The sequence below is a fragment of the Onychostruthus taczanowskii genome, unplaced genomic scaffold (genome assembly GCF_017590055.1).
Source record: "Onychostruthus taczanowskii isolate IOZ18803 unplaced genomic scaffold, ASM1759005v1 scaffold25, whole genome shotgun sequence".
NCBI lineage: Eukaryota > Metazoa > Chordata > Aves > Passeriformes > Passeridae > Onychostruthus > Onychostruthus taczanowskii.
In genome coordinates, this window is record NW_024499796.1 from 6622497 (window position 1) to 6641052 (window position 18556).

An 18556-nucleotide genomic window follows, 5' to 3' on the forward strand; every position below is an offset into this window, starting at 1 on the left:
GACACGTGTTGTCGTGTTGGTGACAATGTCTGAGAGTGTTGGGGATGTGAAGTGAGGTGCTGGTACGATAGTAATTTGGGTTTAAATGTGCCAGAGGCCCAGATTCCCAGGGAACACGTTTCCAGGCTGATCTCATAAGGGAGTTGAAGCAGTACAAAGATCTCTGAGTCCCACACTTATTTGTCTGACAGGTTCAAGGGCCTCAAGCCGACTGTTATCCTTCTCTCCCGAGGAATTTCCGACGCTGAAAGCAGCTGGCGAGCAGGACAAGGTTGGCAAAGAAAAGGGCGCCTTAGATCCGTCGTATGGGCCAGGACCAAGCCTCCGCCCCCAGAGTGAGTGCAGGATTGTGTCTGTCTGCCTTATCCCAGCCCAGTAACCCCATTGACCCTGTTTTGGGCAGGGGGTGCCAGTTCACTGTAATACCAAGAGCTTCATCTTTAATTTCCTTTTATCTTTTTATGAGCTTACACGTGTCTGGCTGCTTAGCAGATGATCACAAGCTGGCATGCGGTGCTGATGTTCTGTGGTCCAGGCAGCCAAGTATGGACTGTCACCTACTACACTGTTTAATAAAAGTTGTTGCTGTGTGATGTTGCAAAGCAGGTGCCTTCCCAGGCTGGGGGAGCCACAGTGGAATCAGTGTGTGGTGTAATGTGGCTTCTCTTTCACCATTTTTGCATCTAATTGGCCTTAATTCTGCAGGGACAGGACTGTGGAGATGGGGAGCGCTCTGGTAGGAGTTCAGGTTTATTGGCAAATAAGGACCCCACTGGTGCAGCAATTACTTAGTAACAGCTGATGCTGCTCCGCTCTTAAGAAAATAAACACAGTTGGAAATTCTTCTTGGTCTTTGATATTTTTCTACAACCTTAGGGTAATTAGGTCTTGACCAGAGTACTTGAGGTTTCGAGACTTTCTGGCAGAGTGGCTGCCTGCATTTACAAATACTAACACAGTTATTACCTCCTTTCCAGATGTCACCAGTTGGAGGGAGGGCGGTGGGAGGAACGTCACCTCTGCCACATCTCTGACCGCCTCCCCTGCTGAGCTGGGCAGCAAGACCTCCAGCACTGGAGACGGGGCCCCCTCCTCAGCGAGCGCCAGCGATCCCAAGGAGCCGTCTCTCCGCCCAGCTCAGCCCGTCCGCAAAGGGGCCTCGCAGTTCATGGGAAACGTCTACCAGCCACCCACGTACCATGACATGCTACCTGCTTTTGTGAGTGACCCTTTCTGCGCATCTTTGTGATGACCTTCGTTCTGAAGATAAGGGGAGACTTGAAGGCAGCTGGGATGTGTTTTCTGGACTCTCACTTGGCTGCTAGGGTTTGCTCAGGGATCCTTCTCTTGGCATGTTTTTAGTTTGTGTAGCACAGCATTGCTCAGCTTAAAGAGAAGTTGTCCCTTTCCCTCTGGAGCTGGAGAGGGAGCCATTAGCATGTGGCCTGTTGGGCAGCCAGATGTGAAATGTTTGTTTCCCCTTTGTGTGGGGGCAGCTACCATGCACATGTTGTAACGTAATCTGGGTAAACCTTCCTGTGGCAAGGAGAAAAACCAGGCTGTTCTGTTTCACCTCATTCCAGATGTGTCCACAGCAGCCGTCTGAGACCCCTGCAACGCTGGACCGAGGGTCTTTCCCCGTTCCTCAGCTTCGGCTTGAGCCCCGGGTACCTTTCAGACAATTCCAGATGAATGACCAGGATGGGTAAGGCTGCCATCATTTCCTACTTGAGAGACAGGTTCAGGGTGTGGCATGAACCTTAAACTAGGCAAGAATTTGGGGCAAGGATGCAGTTGCATGTGTGAAGCTGCAGGCACTAAAAGGGAACCCTGTTTTTTACCCAAAGCAGCAGTGCTTTTCTCCAGCTACAACAGCAGCTGAAATGTTGCAAGACTTATGAGCATTGTGTGTCTGAAGAGCAGGCAGACATGGGAATTGGGGTGTGATCCTAAACTGCAGGGGTTGCAGCTCTGAGCTCTAAGTTCTAGGAAGTGGGTACCAGATAGACAAGGGGAAGAAACTGCTGCACAGGAGAGAAACTTGGATGCATTGTATATAAGCGTGTAGTAGAAAAGGACTGATTTGGTGTTACAAACTCAACTCTGCATTCTTTGATTTTCTTTTTGCTGTTTCTGACCAATTCTGTGTTTTCCTACAGAAAAGAGAGCAGGCTCAGCCTGTCTCGCCCAACACGCCCAGTTCGGCAGCAGCTGGAGCGAGTGCCTCGGCCCACCATCATCAATGCAGAGAACCTGAAGGGGCTGGATGAGCTGGACAATGATGCAGATGATGGATGGGCAGGTAAAGTGCCTTCATGCTCTAGCTTTGTGTAGTTGTGAAATTGGTGTAAATGATGACACAATGGATCCTTCTGATCCTTCCATCACATTGTGCTCAAGGAACTGGATCTGAAGACTCCTAAAATCTGAAAACACCAAGCACAGCAGGAGGGATAGTACTGTGGGTGCTGGGCAAGAGAGTTAGTCCTGCTTTTTCAGTCATGGCATTCAGTATCCAATTGCACACAGTCTGGCTGGGGACTGCCCGCTTGTTTGCAGCCCCCACTCCCACCCTGGCTGTTTGCTGCTCCTCCTCTGGGAGCAGTCCAGCTGTTCACTAGTGTGTGTCCACACTGCTCACATAATTTCTTACCTGATCTAGCTGAAGTTGTCCCTGCTCATTGAGGGAGGTTGGTAGATGACATTGAAGGTTTCTTCCAACCCAAGCTATTCTGTGATTTCCAATACCAGTGCTGGACATTTGGCTTTGTGATTAGTTCATGCCAAGCCTGTGTGTCCTGTAATTTAGTGCTAAAGGGGGGCATAAGCTTTATCAGGACAAGGGACTTATTTCTCTTCTCTCATAAATCTGTTCTCCCTTGCTGCCTTTGTAGGCATTCATGATGAAGTGGATTATTCTGAGAAACTAAAGTTTAGTGAAGATGAAGAAGAGGAAGAAACTCTTAAAGATGGACGACAGAAGTGGTAAGAAGTCGCTGTGTTTGCACCTACAGTTTACCTTGAGTAAAAGTGAGCAATACCAGGATTTTTAAAAACTTGTTCTAAATGTGGAGTCTTGATCCCTCTGATTTGTTACTGTGACTTCATTGATTTTACTGGGCAGTGTTTGAGTGGTCTTCAAGGATATGTGTAGGTCTAGCAGCTGACTGCCAGTTTGCCAGGCTTTTTTCCTCATCTTTTCTCACCTTTATCCTGCTGCACAATAGTGGAGTTGATCCTTTTGCACCTTAAGAGAAGCACATCACTGTTCTGGTGTTTTTTTGTGATCTTTCCTTTTTATTAAGAGTCAGCTGCTTTTGCCACTTGATTAGGCTCCAAGTGCTTTTTGAAGCAAGTAGCAAATGCAATAATAAAGCTGTTTATGTGACAGGAACAGCTGGGATCCCAGAAGGCAGCGGCAGTTGTCCCTGAGCTCCGCAGACAGTGCAGATGTCAAGCACACCTTGGAGGAAGGAAAGAATTGGAATGATTCAGTTGGCTTGTCCCGGCCAGTCCGGAAAGCACAGGATTCACAGCAACCTCCAAGGAAGCTGAATGGCTGGAGCTCTGCCTCGGAATACCAGGTAGGTTGAACTCATGAGGGTGAGCTGGAAGCCCATCACTGTCCTTAAGAGGCCAGTTTGACATTTTATTGGAAATGGGATGCTGATGAATTTCTCTATTCTTAGTTTATATCCACCTGGAGAGAAATCTATCTGCATAGAACTTCCACTAGGGAAAAGAAATTGAAGCTGGTCCAGAACAGTGGGGTTGTCAGTGAGAAAATGGAGTTACTGAACCAAATATCAATAACTCTTCCCAGTAACTGGGGAATTTGTGCTTGAGGATAGAGGGGAGGGAGTCAGAAGTGTGTTTTTGGGTCACCATGGGATGCACATCTCAAGATAGAGAAACCGGTTGGGTTGTGCTTATGGAGGAATGTTTTTTCTCTGGCAGAAGCCCGCACTGGGAAGTGTTCTCAGACAGCAGTCCCTCGAGGATAAAGAAGAAAAGGTGCCTGTGAGACAGAAGTTTGTGCACTCTGAGATCTCTGAGGCTGTCGAGAGAGCCAGGAGGCGACGGGAGGAGGAAGAGCGGCGAGCCAGGGAGGAGCGCCTGGCAGCCTGTGCTGCAAAGCTCAAGCAACTTGATCAGAAATGCAAACTGGCTCAGAAGAGTGGGGAGACACAGAAACACACAGAGACTGAAGATGTGCGACCTGCCAGCACGGAGAAAAACACTGCACAAGAGAATGGCCATGCTTTCCGTAAAGGTACAGAAACACTGCCTGCCTCACCCTGTAAAAATTGCTTTTTTTGCTATTGTGCTGATCTCTTAGCTGGAGTGGGGGAGTTCCTGGGAGGGAGTGTTCAGAGGGTCCTTCAGCTGCCCTTGAGGGATCAGCTGCTGCTTATATTCTGCAGAGTATTTTGTGTTGTTGACAAAGGTTGGTTAAATAAAAAAAGGCTTTTAAAACAAACGCAAACTTCTTCAGTTGCCTTTATCTGTGCTCAGTGAGCTGTGCTAGCAGAGGGCTTGTTGGAATTGGCCTCGTGGGCTTCTCATGGTTGGATGATAATATTAAGTGCTCGTGGCCGTAGATCAGAAAACCAGTAAAGTGCTGCCAGGTTTAAGGACTAATGGGGAAAAGGACTTTCTCCACAGTGCTTAAGCAGAAGGCTGATAGCAAAGGAGGATATCAGAATTTATCATTAAAATAAGATAGACAAAACCCTCTATAGGGCTGTCAAGGTAAAGGATGTGCTGTATCTGATTGTAGTAAGGTTCAGCCATGTATTACAGTCAGGACATGCCCACGGCTGTGTATGTTGTGTGGTGGTGGTGCACTCCCAACTCTGTCATGAGCAGGCTCTTGAGGGCTTGTTTTCTTCTCTGCAGCAACCCCTGAGTTTCACACACAGGATGCCTCTGTTGGCTATCTGGAGGAGGAGAGTCCTGCTCCAGCAGCAGCAGCCCAAAGCAGCAGTGAGGAGGAGCTCAGAGAAGCTCCCTCGCCAGCACAAGAATTCAACAAATACCAGAAGTCTCTTCCCCCACGATTCCAGAGGCAGCAGCAGCAGCAACAGCAGCAGGTAAATGGCTCACAACTCATTTCCTGACCCCCCAGTAAACCATTGTGTTTGCTCAGTTCTCAACACCCTCAGTCTTTGGGCTGGGAAGAGATAAATAGGGATTTACCCTGGCCTTTTTCAGTACTTCTGATCATGGAAATGTCCTGTGTGATTGGGTAGAAAGGCTCTCTGTGGGCTACAGGAGTTTTCCTTGCACCCTGTGATGCTTGAGCTGTTGTGGATAGGGCTTTGCCAGGTTTGTCACTTGCCTGGGTGAAAAATACACTGCTGTCAGAAATGTTGACTTGTCTTGCACGGTTGGTTGGGCATCTCCTGAAAACTGAAACTCTTAGGACTGTGTGGTTTGTGGCAGAGCTCTGGCTTGCAAATGTTCATGAGCAGGAGAAGCTGCGGATGTTCCCACATCCAAAACCCTGAGTGTGTGAGTGGCTGTCTTGGTGCTTGTGTAGGCCTGGCCCAGGGGAGGTTTTGTTCTTTGGACCTGATGAACGTCTATTTTTAGTCTTTGGCACAAGATGAGCTGCTGTTCTTCAGCACTGCTGCAGTGCTGGAATATACAGGACAGGGGAAGGGGAAACCCTTGGGGTTCAGCTGCTTCCATTTCACTCAGCACTTGCTGTGTCTTCACCATTGTAGATATGGGCAGCCATTTGCTTGCCAGGGGCAAACTGCTTAGTTTGGCAAGCTTCTGGACTGCTTCTGGACTTGGAGGGAGTTCTGGAGTGGCACACTTCTCATTCCACCTCCTGCCTTTGCAGAGGGCTGGTCCTTTGCTATGCTCTCATCTAATACCTACTTCTATTTTTTCTGTGAGGCTCTTTGAGATCATTGTTTTCTTTGCACCATAAAAATGTTTGGTCTTAAATGTTTCATTTTTGTTGCATTGAAAACTCTTCTGGGGCACTGAGACATCAGCTGAGCTGCTTTGTGCTTTTTGGCTCTTGCCTGACCTTTCAGTGCTGTATGTGCCATACGTGCTGTGCAGCTTTGCTGCCAGATGCAGTGAGCCTCTGTAGGGCAGCAGAGCCAAACCAAGGGACAGAGTATTCAGGCTTCAGATAATGCAAAGTTAATTGCCATTCTTCATAAAATAACCACTTGAAATGGGATATCATCAATGCTGCTGCAGATCTTAGTGGAGAGCTTACAATTGGCTTTTGCTCAGTAATTGCTCTTTTATGGATATTCCCGTGTTCATTGCTCGGCAGTTGACATTTTCATGATTCAGATGTACAGCAGCAAATGCTGCCTAATGTTACTCTTGAAAAGAGATGCTCTTAAACTAAAAAGAATTGGTTGTCTTTGCTGTCGTGCTAATAATACCACAGATCATCATCACTAGTGGAAGAACATGAAGTTTTTATTTTATTTTCCTGTTATTTTTTGTGATGTTAGTATGTATGAGGCAGTGCATGTTTTGGCTGGCTTGTATTGCTGCTTTGGTAGCTCCATGAAAAAAATAAAGTGCAAAAGTATTGGTATTGTGAAGGAAGTATTTTCTCTAAGGTACCAGAGGACTAGGTAATGTAGATATAATCCGCATTTATCAGAGCCTTCCTTGCTGTAATGATGTGTCAGATTCAGATTTAAAGGTGTCTCTTTTGCTCTGCATTTGGGGATTGGCTTTTTTAATAACAGTTACAGTATCTGACACTGTTGTAAGTTTAGCAAAAAAATATGGTGGCACGTTTGACAAGCAGGTAGATGCATTTGATGTTAATTGGAGCTGTTCAGTGTTTGAAAGCTTTCTTCTGTACACAAAACTCCTTTCAAATATATATTCTTTTTGGACCTTCAGCAAAAGTTAAATGTCAAATCAAATTAACATCATGACAGTCCTCAGCTGAGGGATGGTGGACTGGCTGTGTGGGAGATGGGGAAACAACCTGCAAGTGCCAGCCTGTCTCTGAGGGATGCCCAGGAAACACTGTAAAATATTAATAGCTTTCTTACTGTGATTTAGGTTTTTTATCTAATCTCTTGACAGGGATGGAACTAATATATCTACACACTAAATAAATTAGAGATGCATTTCCTGAAAAATGCAACATCTTCTAAAGTATTTGGTTCCAGTTATGAAGTGGTGTTTGACAGGAAGTTGTCCTGTATTCGTGGGAGTGTTGAGAAGATGCAAATTGTGGTCTTAAAGCTGATCCCTTGTGTTTGGCCACATAGCCTGGCCCACAGTAGTGTGATAGCGTGGCTGCTCTGCTATTTACAGAGTAACAACTGCCACATTCCTAGCTGGTAGTGAATTACCCCTGTCTGCTCCACCCTCCCATCTGATTAGAGATTGATCCTTTGATGCATGGCATGCGTTTTCCTGTGGCTGACCAGTACATCAGTGTGATTCCTGGCACCACAGCCGTGTCCAATGGCCCGTCCTGTTCCCTGCAGGAGCAGCTGTACAAGATGCAGCACTGGCAGCAGCAGGTCTATCCTCCCCCGTCCCACTCCCACCCCCAGCGGACGTTCTACCCGCCGCACCCGCAGATGCTCGGCTTCGATCCCCGCTGGATGATGATGCCGTCCTACATGGACCCTCGCGTGGCCCAGAGTCGCACCCCCGTGGATTTCTACCCTTCAGCCCTTCACCCTTCAGGTGAGGTGTTGTCAGTGTTTATCTTGGCTGTTGAGTTGGTTCGTATCTGGAAATTCACTGTGTCTTAACCTCTGTCCAGACTTTGCGTTCTGGTTGGCATCTCTTCTCTGGGGATGAGAAGGGATTGCAATGGGAAGTGGTGGGAGACTGGGAGGGAGGATGTGTAGACATGTGTGTAATCCATTCTCTGCACTGCAGTGGGAGACCTTCCCTGACTGCTTTGTGACCTTAGTGGATGTGACTGATCTTGCCCCTTGGAGGAAAGGGTAGCAGATCCACAGATCTTGCCTGTAGGAGGAGAAGGATGAGTGTTGGAGTTACTGTAATCATGTGAAATCTTAATAGACCTCTTTGAGGCAATGGGATGGGGAAACCCTGTAGTTCCTAAACTGTTTGCACTTTGCACCTTCCTATCTTGTCCTACTCTACAGAGGTGTGAATGTAAACATCAGGATGTATAAATCATTCCCTGGACTTGGTGAATCGCTTGATCCCAAGCCAGTGATGCTGTGTAGTGTCTGTGTGGGCTGGGCTCTGAGAGCTGTGTCATCTTCTGTATGACTCCAGGTGCATTTCCCAGCTGTGCATTTTCCAAGCACAGGCTCCCCTTTACAAGGGAGGTTTCCATGGCTGCAGTCGCCTGCTGCCTGAGAAGGAAGGGGAGTCAAGCTAGGAGATTGTTAAATTCTTCTTGTCTGTGAAATCCTGGTGCTAATGGCATGAACTCTGTTGTGAGCAGGAATTATGAAGCCCATGATTCAGCAGGACTCCATCAGTGGGAACAGCTGTCGGTCTGAGGATCAGAACTGTCAGGCAGGGCAGGCTGAGAGGAAGACTGCTCCCTTGGATCCTGTGCCAGTGTGGGGCCAGGACAGCTACACATCCCTGCAGAGTAAGGGATACTCCCTGTCGCATCAGAAACAAGCTGACAACATGAGCATGGAGGGGCTGCATGCCAGGTGAGTGCAGAATTCCCCTGTCCTCATGCATGCTGGGATGGGAGGTGCTGCTGTAAACCATCTGTTGAAAGGCAGGTGTAGAGCTGGCCTGAAAGACAGGCCCAGGTACTGATCTGGGAGCACCCTTACACTCCTGAGTGTTTACAGACTAAGTTATTCAGAAGTTTTCTATCTGACCAGCCTGTTTGGAGGGAGAGGGGGCCCTATATAAAAAACAATGAGTGAAAAATTCTGATGCTTGCTAGTTTGTCTCCTACTTTGTTAGGGCATTCGAAAACCAATTATTTGTTTTCTGATCTCCACATTGTAGGTTAAATCTCCCTTCATTTCTTAAGTTTCTGCCCATCGTAGGAACTGTTTTCTTTATCACGCGTTGATTTAACAAACCAGGCAGTACAGCCTGGGGCCACAGCAGCCACAATCAATTTTGGTATTGATAGGTTAATTGCCTCATGGTTTGCCATAAACCTCAGTTTATTTCTTTTCACCCCTTGTATCCAGCCTGGGCCCTTGGAGATGTCCTGTGTTCTGCATTACCTGACTTTCCTTTGTTTGTTTCATTCTCAGGAATGAAAGTTACTCTGCTTCTGGAAGGCCGGAGAGTCTGAGCACTCAGCGAGATCTCTTTGAGGAGAGAGGGGAGGAGTATTTGAATGCTTTTGACAAGAAGGCCCAAGCAGACTTTGACAGCTGCCTGTCTTCTCAGAGGATAGGCCAGGATCTCCTGTTCCAGCACCAGGAGAGTGTGCAGGAAGCCTGTCCTCCTGGCAGCCGCCATGCAAACCTGAGGTGTTCACCCCTGGAGCCTGATTTTATCCAAGCAGAGAAGAAGCCTGAATATAATGGTTGGGATATCAGCCACCATCAGAAACCTGCAGAGACAGCAGCAGAAGTTGCTGAAGAAGTACCCCGGGATGAGCAGTCCTTCAGTGCAGACCCCTGGAAGAAAGAAGGAGCCAGTACCAAGCAGGCCACTGAAGAGACAGCAGAGTGGGCTCCTGAGAGCCGCAACACCAGCGGGCAGCCCCAGGAGCAAATGGGGAGGACACGGCGGTCAGGCCCCATTAAAAAACCAGTCCTGAAAGCCCTCAAGGTGGAAGAGAAGGAGAAGGAGATGGAGAAGGTTAAACTGGAGGGAGAGGACAGCTCACGCCCGCTGAAGGAGAAGGCAGCTGTTCAGAAGACAGAAAATGAGTCAGATGACTCTGCTGCCTTGCTGAACTCCACACGTTACCTGCTGGATGACAAAGGTTCTTCCCAAACCAGCCTTGCACGAGAGGCTGAGAAGTCTCAAGAGGAAGAAGAGGAGGAGGAGGAAGAAGAGAAGCCAGAAAGAACCTGGGAGAACAAACTGTCCAGAGAGAGCAGCGAACTCCCTCCCACAAAAAGAAACAACTGGATCTTCATTGATGAGGAGCAAGCCTTCGGTGGGAGAGGTCAAGGGCGTGGGCGAGGGAGAGGCTTCAGAGAGTTCACTTTCAGAGGCCGAGGCACGGTTGTGAGCAGCAGGGGCGTCTACAACAACAACCAGAGGAGCAGCCGGGGCCGAGGGCTCCGGGAGTTCAACCAGCCAGAGGACTTCCCCAGAGGCAAACCAAGGCGCCGGATTGCCAGCGAGACACACAGTGAAGGGTCAGAGTATGAGGAGCTCCCCAAGCGTCGCCGGCAGAGGGGCTCTGAGAACAGCAATGAAGGCTCTGTGCTGGACAGGGAGGACAGTGATTTGAAAAAGGGAGACTTCAAAGAGTCTTGGAGGTCCAACAAAATCTATTCAGATGATCACAATAGCCTGGATCCTAAGATGAGGGCTCCAAGAGCTTTTGGGAGATCACTGCCACCAAGACTGAGCAACTCTGGCTACGGGCGAAGGGGGTTCATGGGTAAGGAGCCCACCCAGTGGCAAGGCAGGAGTGGGGGAGGAGGGTGGCAAGAGTACAGCCGCACGTCTCCATCAGACACTTTCGGGAGCAGGCAGCAGTCTGACAGGGACTACATTCAGGATTCTTACAAACACACGGATTCCTTCTCCAGCCGGGTTTTTGATGAGAGTCATCTGGATGACAAAAGGCACTTTTTCCAGGAGGATTACTCAGCAGATCAGGAGAACATAGAGAACAGGCCCTTCAGGAGGCGTCGTCCTCCCCGCCAGGACAAGCCCCCGCGGTTCAGGCGCCTCAGGCAGGAGAGGGAATCAGTCGGGCAGTGGAACCCCGAGGAGGGAGGCAATAATCTGCTGCCCAGCCAGTGGCCAGGCAGGCCCAAACTGGGCACTGCAGAGAAGAGCAGCATGGCGGGCAGACGCTCTCCTGAGCTGTCCTACCAAAACTCTTCAGACCATGCCAATGAGGAGTGGGAAACAGCGTCTGAGAGCAGTGACTTCAGCGAGCGGCGGGAGAGAAGAGATGGAGCTCCAGAGAGTGAGGGCCAGCTGGAAGGTGGCCTTGGCACTGGGAGCTTGGGAGAGAAGCGGGAACTGGCAAAGAGGAGCTTCTCAAGCCAGAGGCCGCTGGTGGACAGGCAGAGCCGCAAGGCTGAGCCAGCAGGGTTTGCAGAGCAGTCTGTCAGGACTGGTGTGGGAGCAGCTTCCAGATATGAGAGCCAGCAGAACGGGACCCTGATAAAGAGCAAAAGGTAAGGTTGTTTTCTCAGCTGTGGTACATGCAGATGTTGAAGGAGTGGACGTACACCCCGTGCATTTTCTTCTTGTCACTCTTATTTGCATTCTACTGGCAAAACTAAATCCTTTCCCTTCTTTCTGTGTAGGTCTCCAGAAGAAGGAGGAGGCCTTGGCAACACCAGTGGTGGGAGCAGCCACTCCATTTATAGCTTGGATAGGGCCTCCCATGTGAACTCAGAGAGTGCTGAGGGGCCAGGTAAAAAGCCAGAGAAGGAGCACAAATCCACTGCACAAAGAGCAAGTGAGAAGGGAGAGGCCTTGTCACAGTTTGAACTGAGTTATGGAAGTGAGTATCTTGATTCATTTGTTTCTTTAAGAGGATAACATATGGCTGACTGATTAAAGCCAGACTGATTCAATCCAGTGTAATTTTTAATATCAGGTTAGGGACTTTTTTCCCATTTATTTAAAGAAACAAGAAAATTCTTGTGTATCTAAACACAAAAATGAAAGGTAAAATTGTTGTTAAATTTTAAACGCAAACTTCTCAGCCTGATCTGGCAGTGTCTCTAATGTTTCTTCTGTAGAAAGTTTGTGTTTAGGGAGAATATTGCTGTATTTCTCTGCAAGATGCTAAAGTATTTTAGGCTTGAAATTTATGTTGTGTAAAGGAAGTTGAGGGAGCATCCAGAGTGGGGAAGTTGAGGCTGAGCTAATGGCAAAGAAGCAAGAAATTAATATCTCTGAAAAGAGAATTACCCGAGTTATCACACAGCTGCTCTGGCTGAAGTGTGCTCATCTTGAAGCAGAGGAGACAGCAAAGTCCTGAGAGATAAAGTGGCTGGTAGATGTCAGCAGACTACAGTATTTTGCTTTCTAAAGGTAGCTGCTACGTTGCTAGGTGAACTTATTGTGGCATGGATCCTCTTTGGACTGCACTGTTTAAATTATTGCAATTACAAAGCTTTATATGCACACACATGTGCACTGTGTTCTCTCTGTGTGCTTCGTTCAGGTACCATCATTGACAATCGGGTGTCAAACACAGCAGAAGAGAATGAAGTTGGTTCCATGGCAGGGGAAGGCTTCATTGAGGTTCTTACCAAAAAGCAGCGTCGTTTGCTGGAAGAGGAGCGAAGGAAGAAGGAACAGGCTGCTCAGGTGAGGAATGGGAGGCAGAAAAGTTGGACCTGTTCCATGGTTTGGATTGCAGTCAGAGAAACAGGGCCCCAGAAAGTGTTTGTATGAACAGAAAAACGTACAGTTGACAGTGCCAAAGCTGTACAGATCCTGTATTGGGCCCCAGAAACATATTTAGGGCCACTGGTCTGAAAAGGAGAGTTTGATCTCTGACTATTCTTGGCTTGCAGCAGAATTGCTAATTGGGAGTTAAGTTTCTAGAGTGGTCTGCATCCAAAGCAGCTTGGCTCTCTAAGCCAGCTGCTGGCTGTATTTGGTGGGATATTGGGCAGCAGGAGCAGTGCAGGACTTTGCACTCTGACTGTGTTGTTGCCAGAAGAAAACCTCACACTGCAAAGCAGCTCTCTCCAGTCTTGTTAGACTGGGGGAACCTTCCAGCCTGACACCTGTGCCATTCCTGTCACAGGCACCAGCCAAGGCCCGCGTCCTTCAGTCGCGCATTCCACCACGGTTTGCTAAGAAGCAGAACAGCCTGTGCTTGGAGCAGGGTGATGTAACAGTGTCTGGAAACAGCCTGGGCACAGAGATCTGGGAGAGCAACAGCCCAGGTAGGCTTGAGTCTGTTTGTTCCAAAGGATTTCACAGAGCTGGAGTCCTCTGGGATGTGCAGCAAGGATGGGGTCCGTGGTTCAGAGCAGGCAACCCTCTCCTGGCTGATGCTGGGAGTGGGAGGGGAGCTGGCAGACATGTGGAGTAGCCTCTAAGCTCTTAAGTTCTGAGCTCTACTGTTCAGCCATCCTGCTTCTGTTGCTGGCCATGTCAGTCTCCTAATCTGCTTCTTGGGTCTTTGTTTCACATCAAAATCCTACTATGCAGTGTTTTGTAGCCGCTTGGGCTGGATCTACTTGAGACTTTTTCTTATTTTGCTTTCCTTCATTTTCTCATCTCTAGTCCCGAACAGCTAGTGCCTCCCTTGTTTCTCTCTGACCTGTCTTTCTCTTGTTGTTACGTTGCCTAAGAAATCTCCTCCCTGTTCTCTACTCTCACTCCTCATACCCTGTGTTCTCTGCTGCATCATGTCTCAGATGTCTCGGCAACACTTAATATTCTGAGGTGGTGAAAATACTCTTTCTCATGTCTAGAAATGGAAGGTTGATGGTGTAATATGTACAGGGTGTGCTCATAGCTGTGTTTCAAGCAGCTGAACCCTGCCCTCCATTCTCTTCCAGCACTTTCCGTTCAGTCTCCTGGCAGTGATTCCTGGAGCAAGCCTGTAAATACCTTTAATGGTACTGAGTCCAGCACCGAGGTAAGTGGCTCCTAAGGTGCTCTTCAAGGTATTGTATGTATAAAGTATTAATGCAGATGGCTTTTATGCTTCTCATTGCTCCATCTGTGCTTAGTGACTCTCAGCTCTGCTTGTGCCATTTTAAACTCTTTGCAGTTTTAATTTGAGCTTGACTTTGTTCAAATCTTGACCTAAAGAACCAAGCAGTGCTTGGTATTGTGTGTGGGTATAAATCTGGAGTAACTGTGTGATAGAGCTATTCCAGGGTTATGCTCATCACTGGGTGCACACTGTGGTTGAGGAGGGTGGAATCCCTTAGGTGCTGTTTGTGCCTTGTGCATGTGGGCAGCGTGTAGCCTTAACACAGGGAAGGCAGAGGAGTTCCTGAACAGTTAATCTCTGGACACCAAGAGTTCAAATTTGGTTTGGGTTCCATGTGAAGTGAGTTTGGCAATCTTAGCCTAGTTGTTCTGTGAGACACATTTCCTTACTCTGAAGCCATGGTCTGGTTGGTGCATCACTTCTCCTGTCTCAGGGCTGTGTAGAGCTGAAGGAGCAGCCAAGGGGTGCTGCAGGTCAGGCCCAACTCCTTTGCAGTTAACCAGGATGGTGATTTGAAAAAGGGACGTGGTCTTGCTGTTTTCTGGGATGTTTTTTCCTCGGTGGTGCTGGGTCGGAGTCCGGGGCTTTAACACATTTCGTGCTTTGCATAGCAGGGATTTAAAGGCAGCCAGGGGGATAGTGGCATTGACTTGAGCGCGGAGTCTCGGGAATCCTCCGCGACCTCCTCTCAGCGCAGTTCTCCATATGGCACCCTCAAACCAGAGGAGATGAATGGGGCTGGCCTGGTGGACTCAAAGCCTGACTGCCAGAAGGAGCAAGTGCAGAAGCAAACTGATAAAAAGGTAATCTGGATTCGCAGCCAAGCCAGAGCACAGAGTGAGAGACGTTGTGAAGTGGTTGTGTTGTTCTTGATAGCATTTTTAAGGCTTGAGGTTGGGTTATTTGGTCTTTGTGTCTCAGCCTCTCTGCTTTCCTGTTAAGGATTCAGATCAAGGCTCAGGACAGAACAAGGAACACAAGCCCGGACCAATCGGCAACGAACGCTCCCTGAAAAACAGAAAGGGTTCGGAGGGAACGGAACGGCTGGAAGGGAATATTCCCCCTGTTAATGGGGTGGAAATTCACGTGGATTCTGTACTTCCTGTGCCACCCATTGAATTTGGAGTAAATCCTAAAGTGAGGATTGAATTTAATTTTATCTTCTTGGTGATTTGATCTTGTTGAGGCATTGAAAGTAGTTTGAGGAAGTAGGATTATTTAGAGGAAGCTTCAAGCTGTAGGTTTGCCTTAGATTTCATTACTGACACAGACCAGGTACTCAGGATGTCCTGGCAAACATTTAGTATCCACTTGGAAATACTGTCCCAAGGACCAGCTGGGGTGGTAACAGAGGTGAGGGACAAAATCATGGCCAAGCTTTTGTGTGCCTCTGGGGGTTGCCTGCTGCTGAGTGCTGAGAAGTGTTTTTTGTTTCCAGCAAGGCTTACTGGAGATCAGTCTTTAGTTTGTAGTGTCATAATTCAGGCTAGAGTCATTAACCATGAAAAGCAGAGGGGTGGCCCATGGACTTGGATTTAAATTTTATGTGTTTTGCTTTTTCAGGACTCCGACTTCAGCTTGCCACCTGGTTCTGCCTCTGGCACTGCAGCTAACCCTGTCACCAAATTGCAGGATGCCTTGGCCAGTAATGTAAGTATTTTTTTTTCTTTTGACATTGATTCATTGGAGATACTCCTTAGGTAAACCTCAGATGCTTCCAAAAAGAGCAGGCATATTTGCATCTGACTTGATATTTCATGCTTAGGCAGCACATGTCACTGAAATTCAAAATGGAAATCTCAAGATACTGTGGTAAAATGAGCGTCACAAACTCAGAAGTGATGTAGAGAGCAAGTTCATTGTCATTGTGACCTGTGTAAAGCCATCTCTGAGATGGCCAGTCTCTTCCCCTGAGACACACAAGTGTTGGACATGGCCATGGTCCAGATGGTGACATATTTAGACCCAGACTGCCCAGCTTCCTCAGAAGGTTTCACCTGTCACAGCAAGGCAGAGAACTGTAACATGGTGGTCAGGCCTTTTTAGAGGTTTCCCAGCTTATTCCAGCCATCTCATTATTCTCTGTAAAAGAGTGAGCACACTGAAAGCCCAGCTGGTAGCTCAGCTGTAGACAGCAATGTGAGACACACACAAAGCTGCTTTTGAAATGTCTTCAAGTTTGTAGGCTGTCTGGTTTTGATTTTGGAGATTTGTCTTATAGGGTGTTTTTTTCAGAAACAGTTTTGTGTGAAACTTAAGTAGTTTCTATACATGGGACAGGAAGGAGAACTCTTTGCAAATGGAAGTTTTTGGATCAAACTGATGATTAAGTGGAAGCTGGTATAGTTCAGCATAGAGGGGTGTCTTTGCACATAATCAAAGCTTCCTTTATTGCAAGAGCAGAATGAACCCTAGATGAACATGGTACTTGGCTCCTGCAGTACCATCAGGGACTGAATTCTTTGATGTGCACTTACTGGAGCTCTGTCAGCCTTGGTGGCTCATACCATTCTCCTAAGAGTTCACAAATATTCACCTTTTCTGACTCTCCCCTCAGGCAGGGTTAACACAGTCCATTCCCATCCTGCGAAGGGATCATCACCTCCAGCGCTGCATCGGCCTGAACCCCATGTCCTTCCCCACTGCAGACCTTACTCTTAAGGTAAGGAAGCTGAAGGTGTGTGGATACCACATCTCTGTGGGGAGATCTTTCCCAGAGTATTCTGTTAGGTATTGCTAAATTTTAATTAGCTTTTGTAGAAGTTGTGCATATGTGCTGTTCAGCATGAGTGCAGGGGTGTGTGTTTTAAGTCCTGAACATAGGAAGTCTTTGCCAGTTGTAGAATCAAGTGCAACAGAGCTTTCCTATTTCAGTACTGAGCAAGGTGGCTGCTCAGGGATCCTGGGAATCCTGGTGGTGTAAAGAGAGGGAAAAACTGAGCAAAATCCGCCCAAGCGTACAAACAAGAGCAACAACAAAACCAAATAAACCAAACCAAAACCCACCTCCATCCCAAGCCTGAGAAGCTCAGCAAATACCAAGGGATTTGAGTATTTGTGAAGGATTCTTGTCCATTAGAAATTGTTGTAGAACCCCCTGACCTCAGACCTGTCAGCTTTTCACTATGCCTAGAGTGCAGGGAATTTGAGCTCATAGGACACAGATGAGCAGCTGTAGGCTTTGGTAATGTCCTCCCCATTTGAACTGTCTGTAGTTACTGTCCTTTGTTTCCATAGATGGAGTCTGCTCGTAAAGCTTGGGAAAACTCTCCGAGTTTACCAGAACAGAACTCCCCAGGAGGTGCAGGCTCAGGCATCCAGCCTCCTTCCAGTGTTGGAGCTTCCAATGGTGTCAGCTACAGCTCTTTTGGTGGAGTTTCTATGCCTCCTATGCCTGTGGCGTCTGTAGCACCTTCTGCATCTATTCCAGGTACCTGCAAACTGCAGCACCATTTGCATTGTCTGATTGTTTTTTGGGAGTCATCCTCTGGTTCTTCTAGATGAGAGCATGGTGAGAAGAGCTTCTGTGTAGAGTAGTTGGCTGGCTGGTGTTTGACAGATCCTTAACAACTCAGACAAGGCAGAAAGGGGGACTGTCTCCCCACTTAGAAGAATGTGACTGGTGAAAGCTTAATAAAAAGACAGCTTTCCCTCTGTAGTAGCAAGTCTCTGATGTCTCAGTAGATCTTGCTTACCCTTTACTGTGTGCCCAGTAGAATAGAAGGAAAGAGACCTATGGCTGAGAGGCTTCAACAGTCCCAATATCATTGTCAGCCATTCCTCTGCTTGTTTTGCCCTTGAAGCCACAGGTTCTGAGCACCTTTTGCTTTTAGCAAAACAGCAACTGGCTTATAGCTCACAGAACTCTGGGAGAGGGGAAGGTGTTGCTGTCATTTAGTTAAAGGAAAAGCTTAACTCAGTCAGTGTTAGTGTGTCTAATTAGGGAGAGCATCTGGAAAGAGAAAATGTACTGGGATTCTCTCCATGGGATGACTCCTGGGTCCCAAAGGGCTTCTCATGTATGCACTGTCTTTCTCATGTCTCACTTCAAGAACAGAGTGAAATGTGTAGTGACTCTGTTATTAGCTTTCACTTGGTAAACAGATTGTTCCAAGTCAGGTGATTTCCTTCCTCACCTACCCTAATCTTGCTGCTTAATCCTGTGGTTCATGTCTGCACAAAAGCACAGGAGTGGCACAGCAGTTACTGATTGGTGCCACCCTTGGGGTGAATATGGCATTTAGATCTCATGTGTCAAGGCCTTAAACGCTGTGTTTGCTCTTCTGTCTGTCTTAGCTGCAGAGATGAGATGATTGCAGAGCAGATTTCTGGCATTTAGTTCAGAGTACAGGTTACCAGCAGCTGCTAGTGTCTGACTCTTTTGTGGAGGTGGGAAACCTGGGTTTACATTTAGCCTCTGACAGGAAGGTATGATTAATTCTCAGCAATCCTGCTACTGCTGATGTTGTTGTGTGGATTTAGGAGCTTTACAGGCTCTTCTGAATGGGTACTATGTTTGTGTTAACTTGCTGAGAGGTGGGAAATAGTCTTGACCTGCAGATCTCTGCAGTCTACTGTGCCTACATCTCTCCTGTACCTTGAATTTACAGTCTGCCTTTTCTGATGTCCAGGTAACCATATTCCACCCCTGTATCTGGATGGCCATGTGTTTGCAAGTCAGCCCCGCCTGGTCCCTCAGACAATACCTCAGCAGCAAAGCTACCAACAGGTAAGGGAGCAGTACAGCTTGCAAAT

General features: G+C 47.7%; 1 protein-coding gene and 1 non-coding gene across 8 annotated transcripts in view; both read left to right on the plus strand.

The window, feature by feature from the left end:
• PRRC2B (proline rich coiled-coil 2B) overlaps positions 1-18556 on the plus strand; it is a 46481-nt gene that overhangs the window by 18263 nt on the left and 9662 nt on the right. For 6 of the 7 annotated variants that reach the window (XR_005952848.1, XR_005952847.1, XM_041406965.1 and 3 more), the window contains exons 6-26: positions 192-335; positions 978-1219; positions 1584-1705; positions 2160-2302; positions 2895-2985; positions 3392-3584; positions 3958-4273; positions 4900-5093; positions 7491-7695; positions 8435-8654; positions 9222-11285; positions 11418-11617; positions 12287-12432; positions 12878-13019; positions 13641-13720; positions 14413-14604; positions 14744-14938; positions 15365-15451; positions 16359-16463; positions 17039-17231; positions 18433-18530. Coding sequence is in view for 5 of the 7 variants with exons in the window: in XM_041406965.1 (XP_041262899.1) it covers positions 192-335; positions 978-1219; positions 1584-1705; positions 2160-2302; positions 2895-2985; positions 3392-3584; positions 3958-4273; positions 4900-5093; positions 7491-7695; positions 8435-8654; positions 9222-11285; positions 11418-11617; positions 12287-12432; positions 12878-13019; positions 13641-13720; positions 14413-14604; positions 14744-14938; positions 15365-15451; positions 16359-16463; positions 17039-17231; positions 18433-18530 (5372 nt within the window). In the remaining 2 variants the exon portion in view is untranslated. The remainder of the gene's footprint in view (positions 1-191; positions 336-977; positions 1220-1583; positions 1706-2159; positions 2303-2894; positions 2986-3391; positions 3585-3957; positions 4274-4899; positions 5094-7490; positions 7696-8434; positions 8655-9221; positions 11286-11417; positions 11618-12286; positions 12433-12877; positions 13020-13640; positions 13721-14412; positions 14605-14743; positions 14939-15364; positions 15452-16358; positions 16464-17038; positions 17232-18432; positions 18531-18556) is intronic. The other variant, XM_041406968.1, reaches the window with a different exon arrangement.
• Positions 17468-17548, plus strand: LOC121337166. The gene has a single exon (XR_005952862.1). It is a non-coding gene; the product is annotated as a small nucleolar RNA SNORD62 (small nucleolar RNA).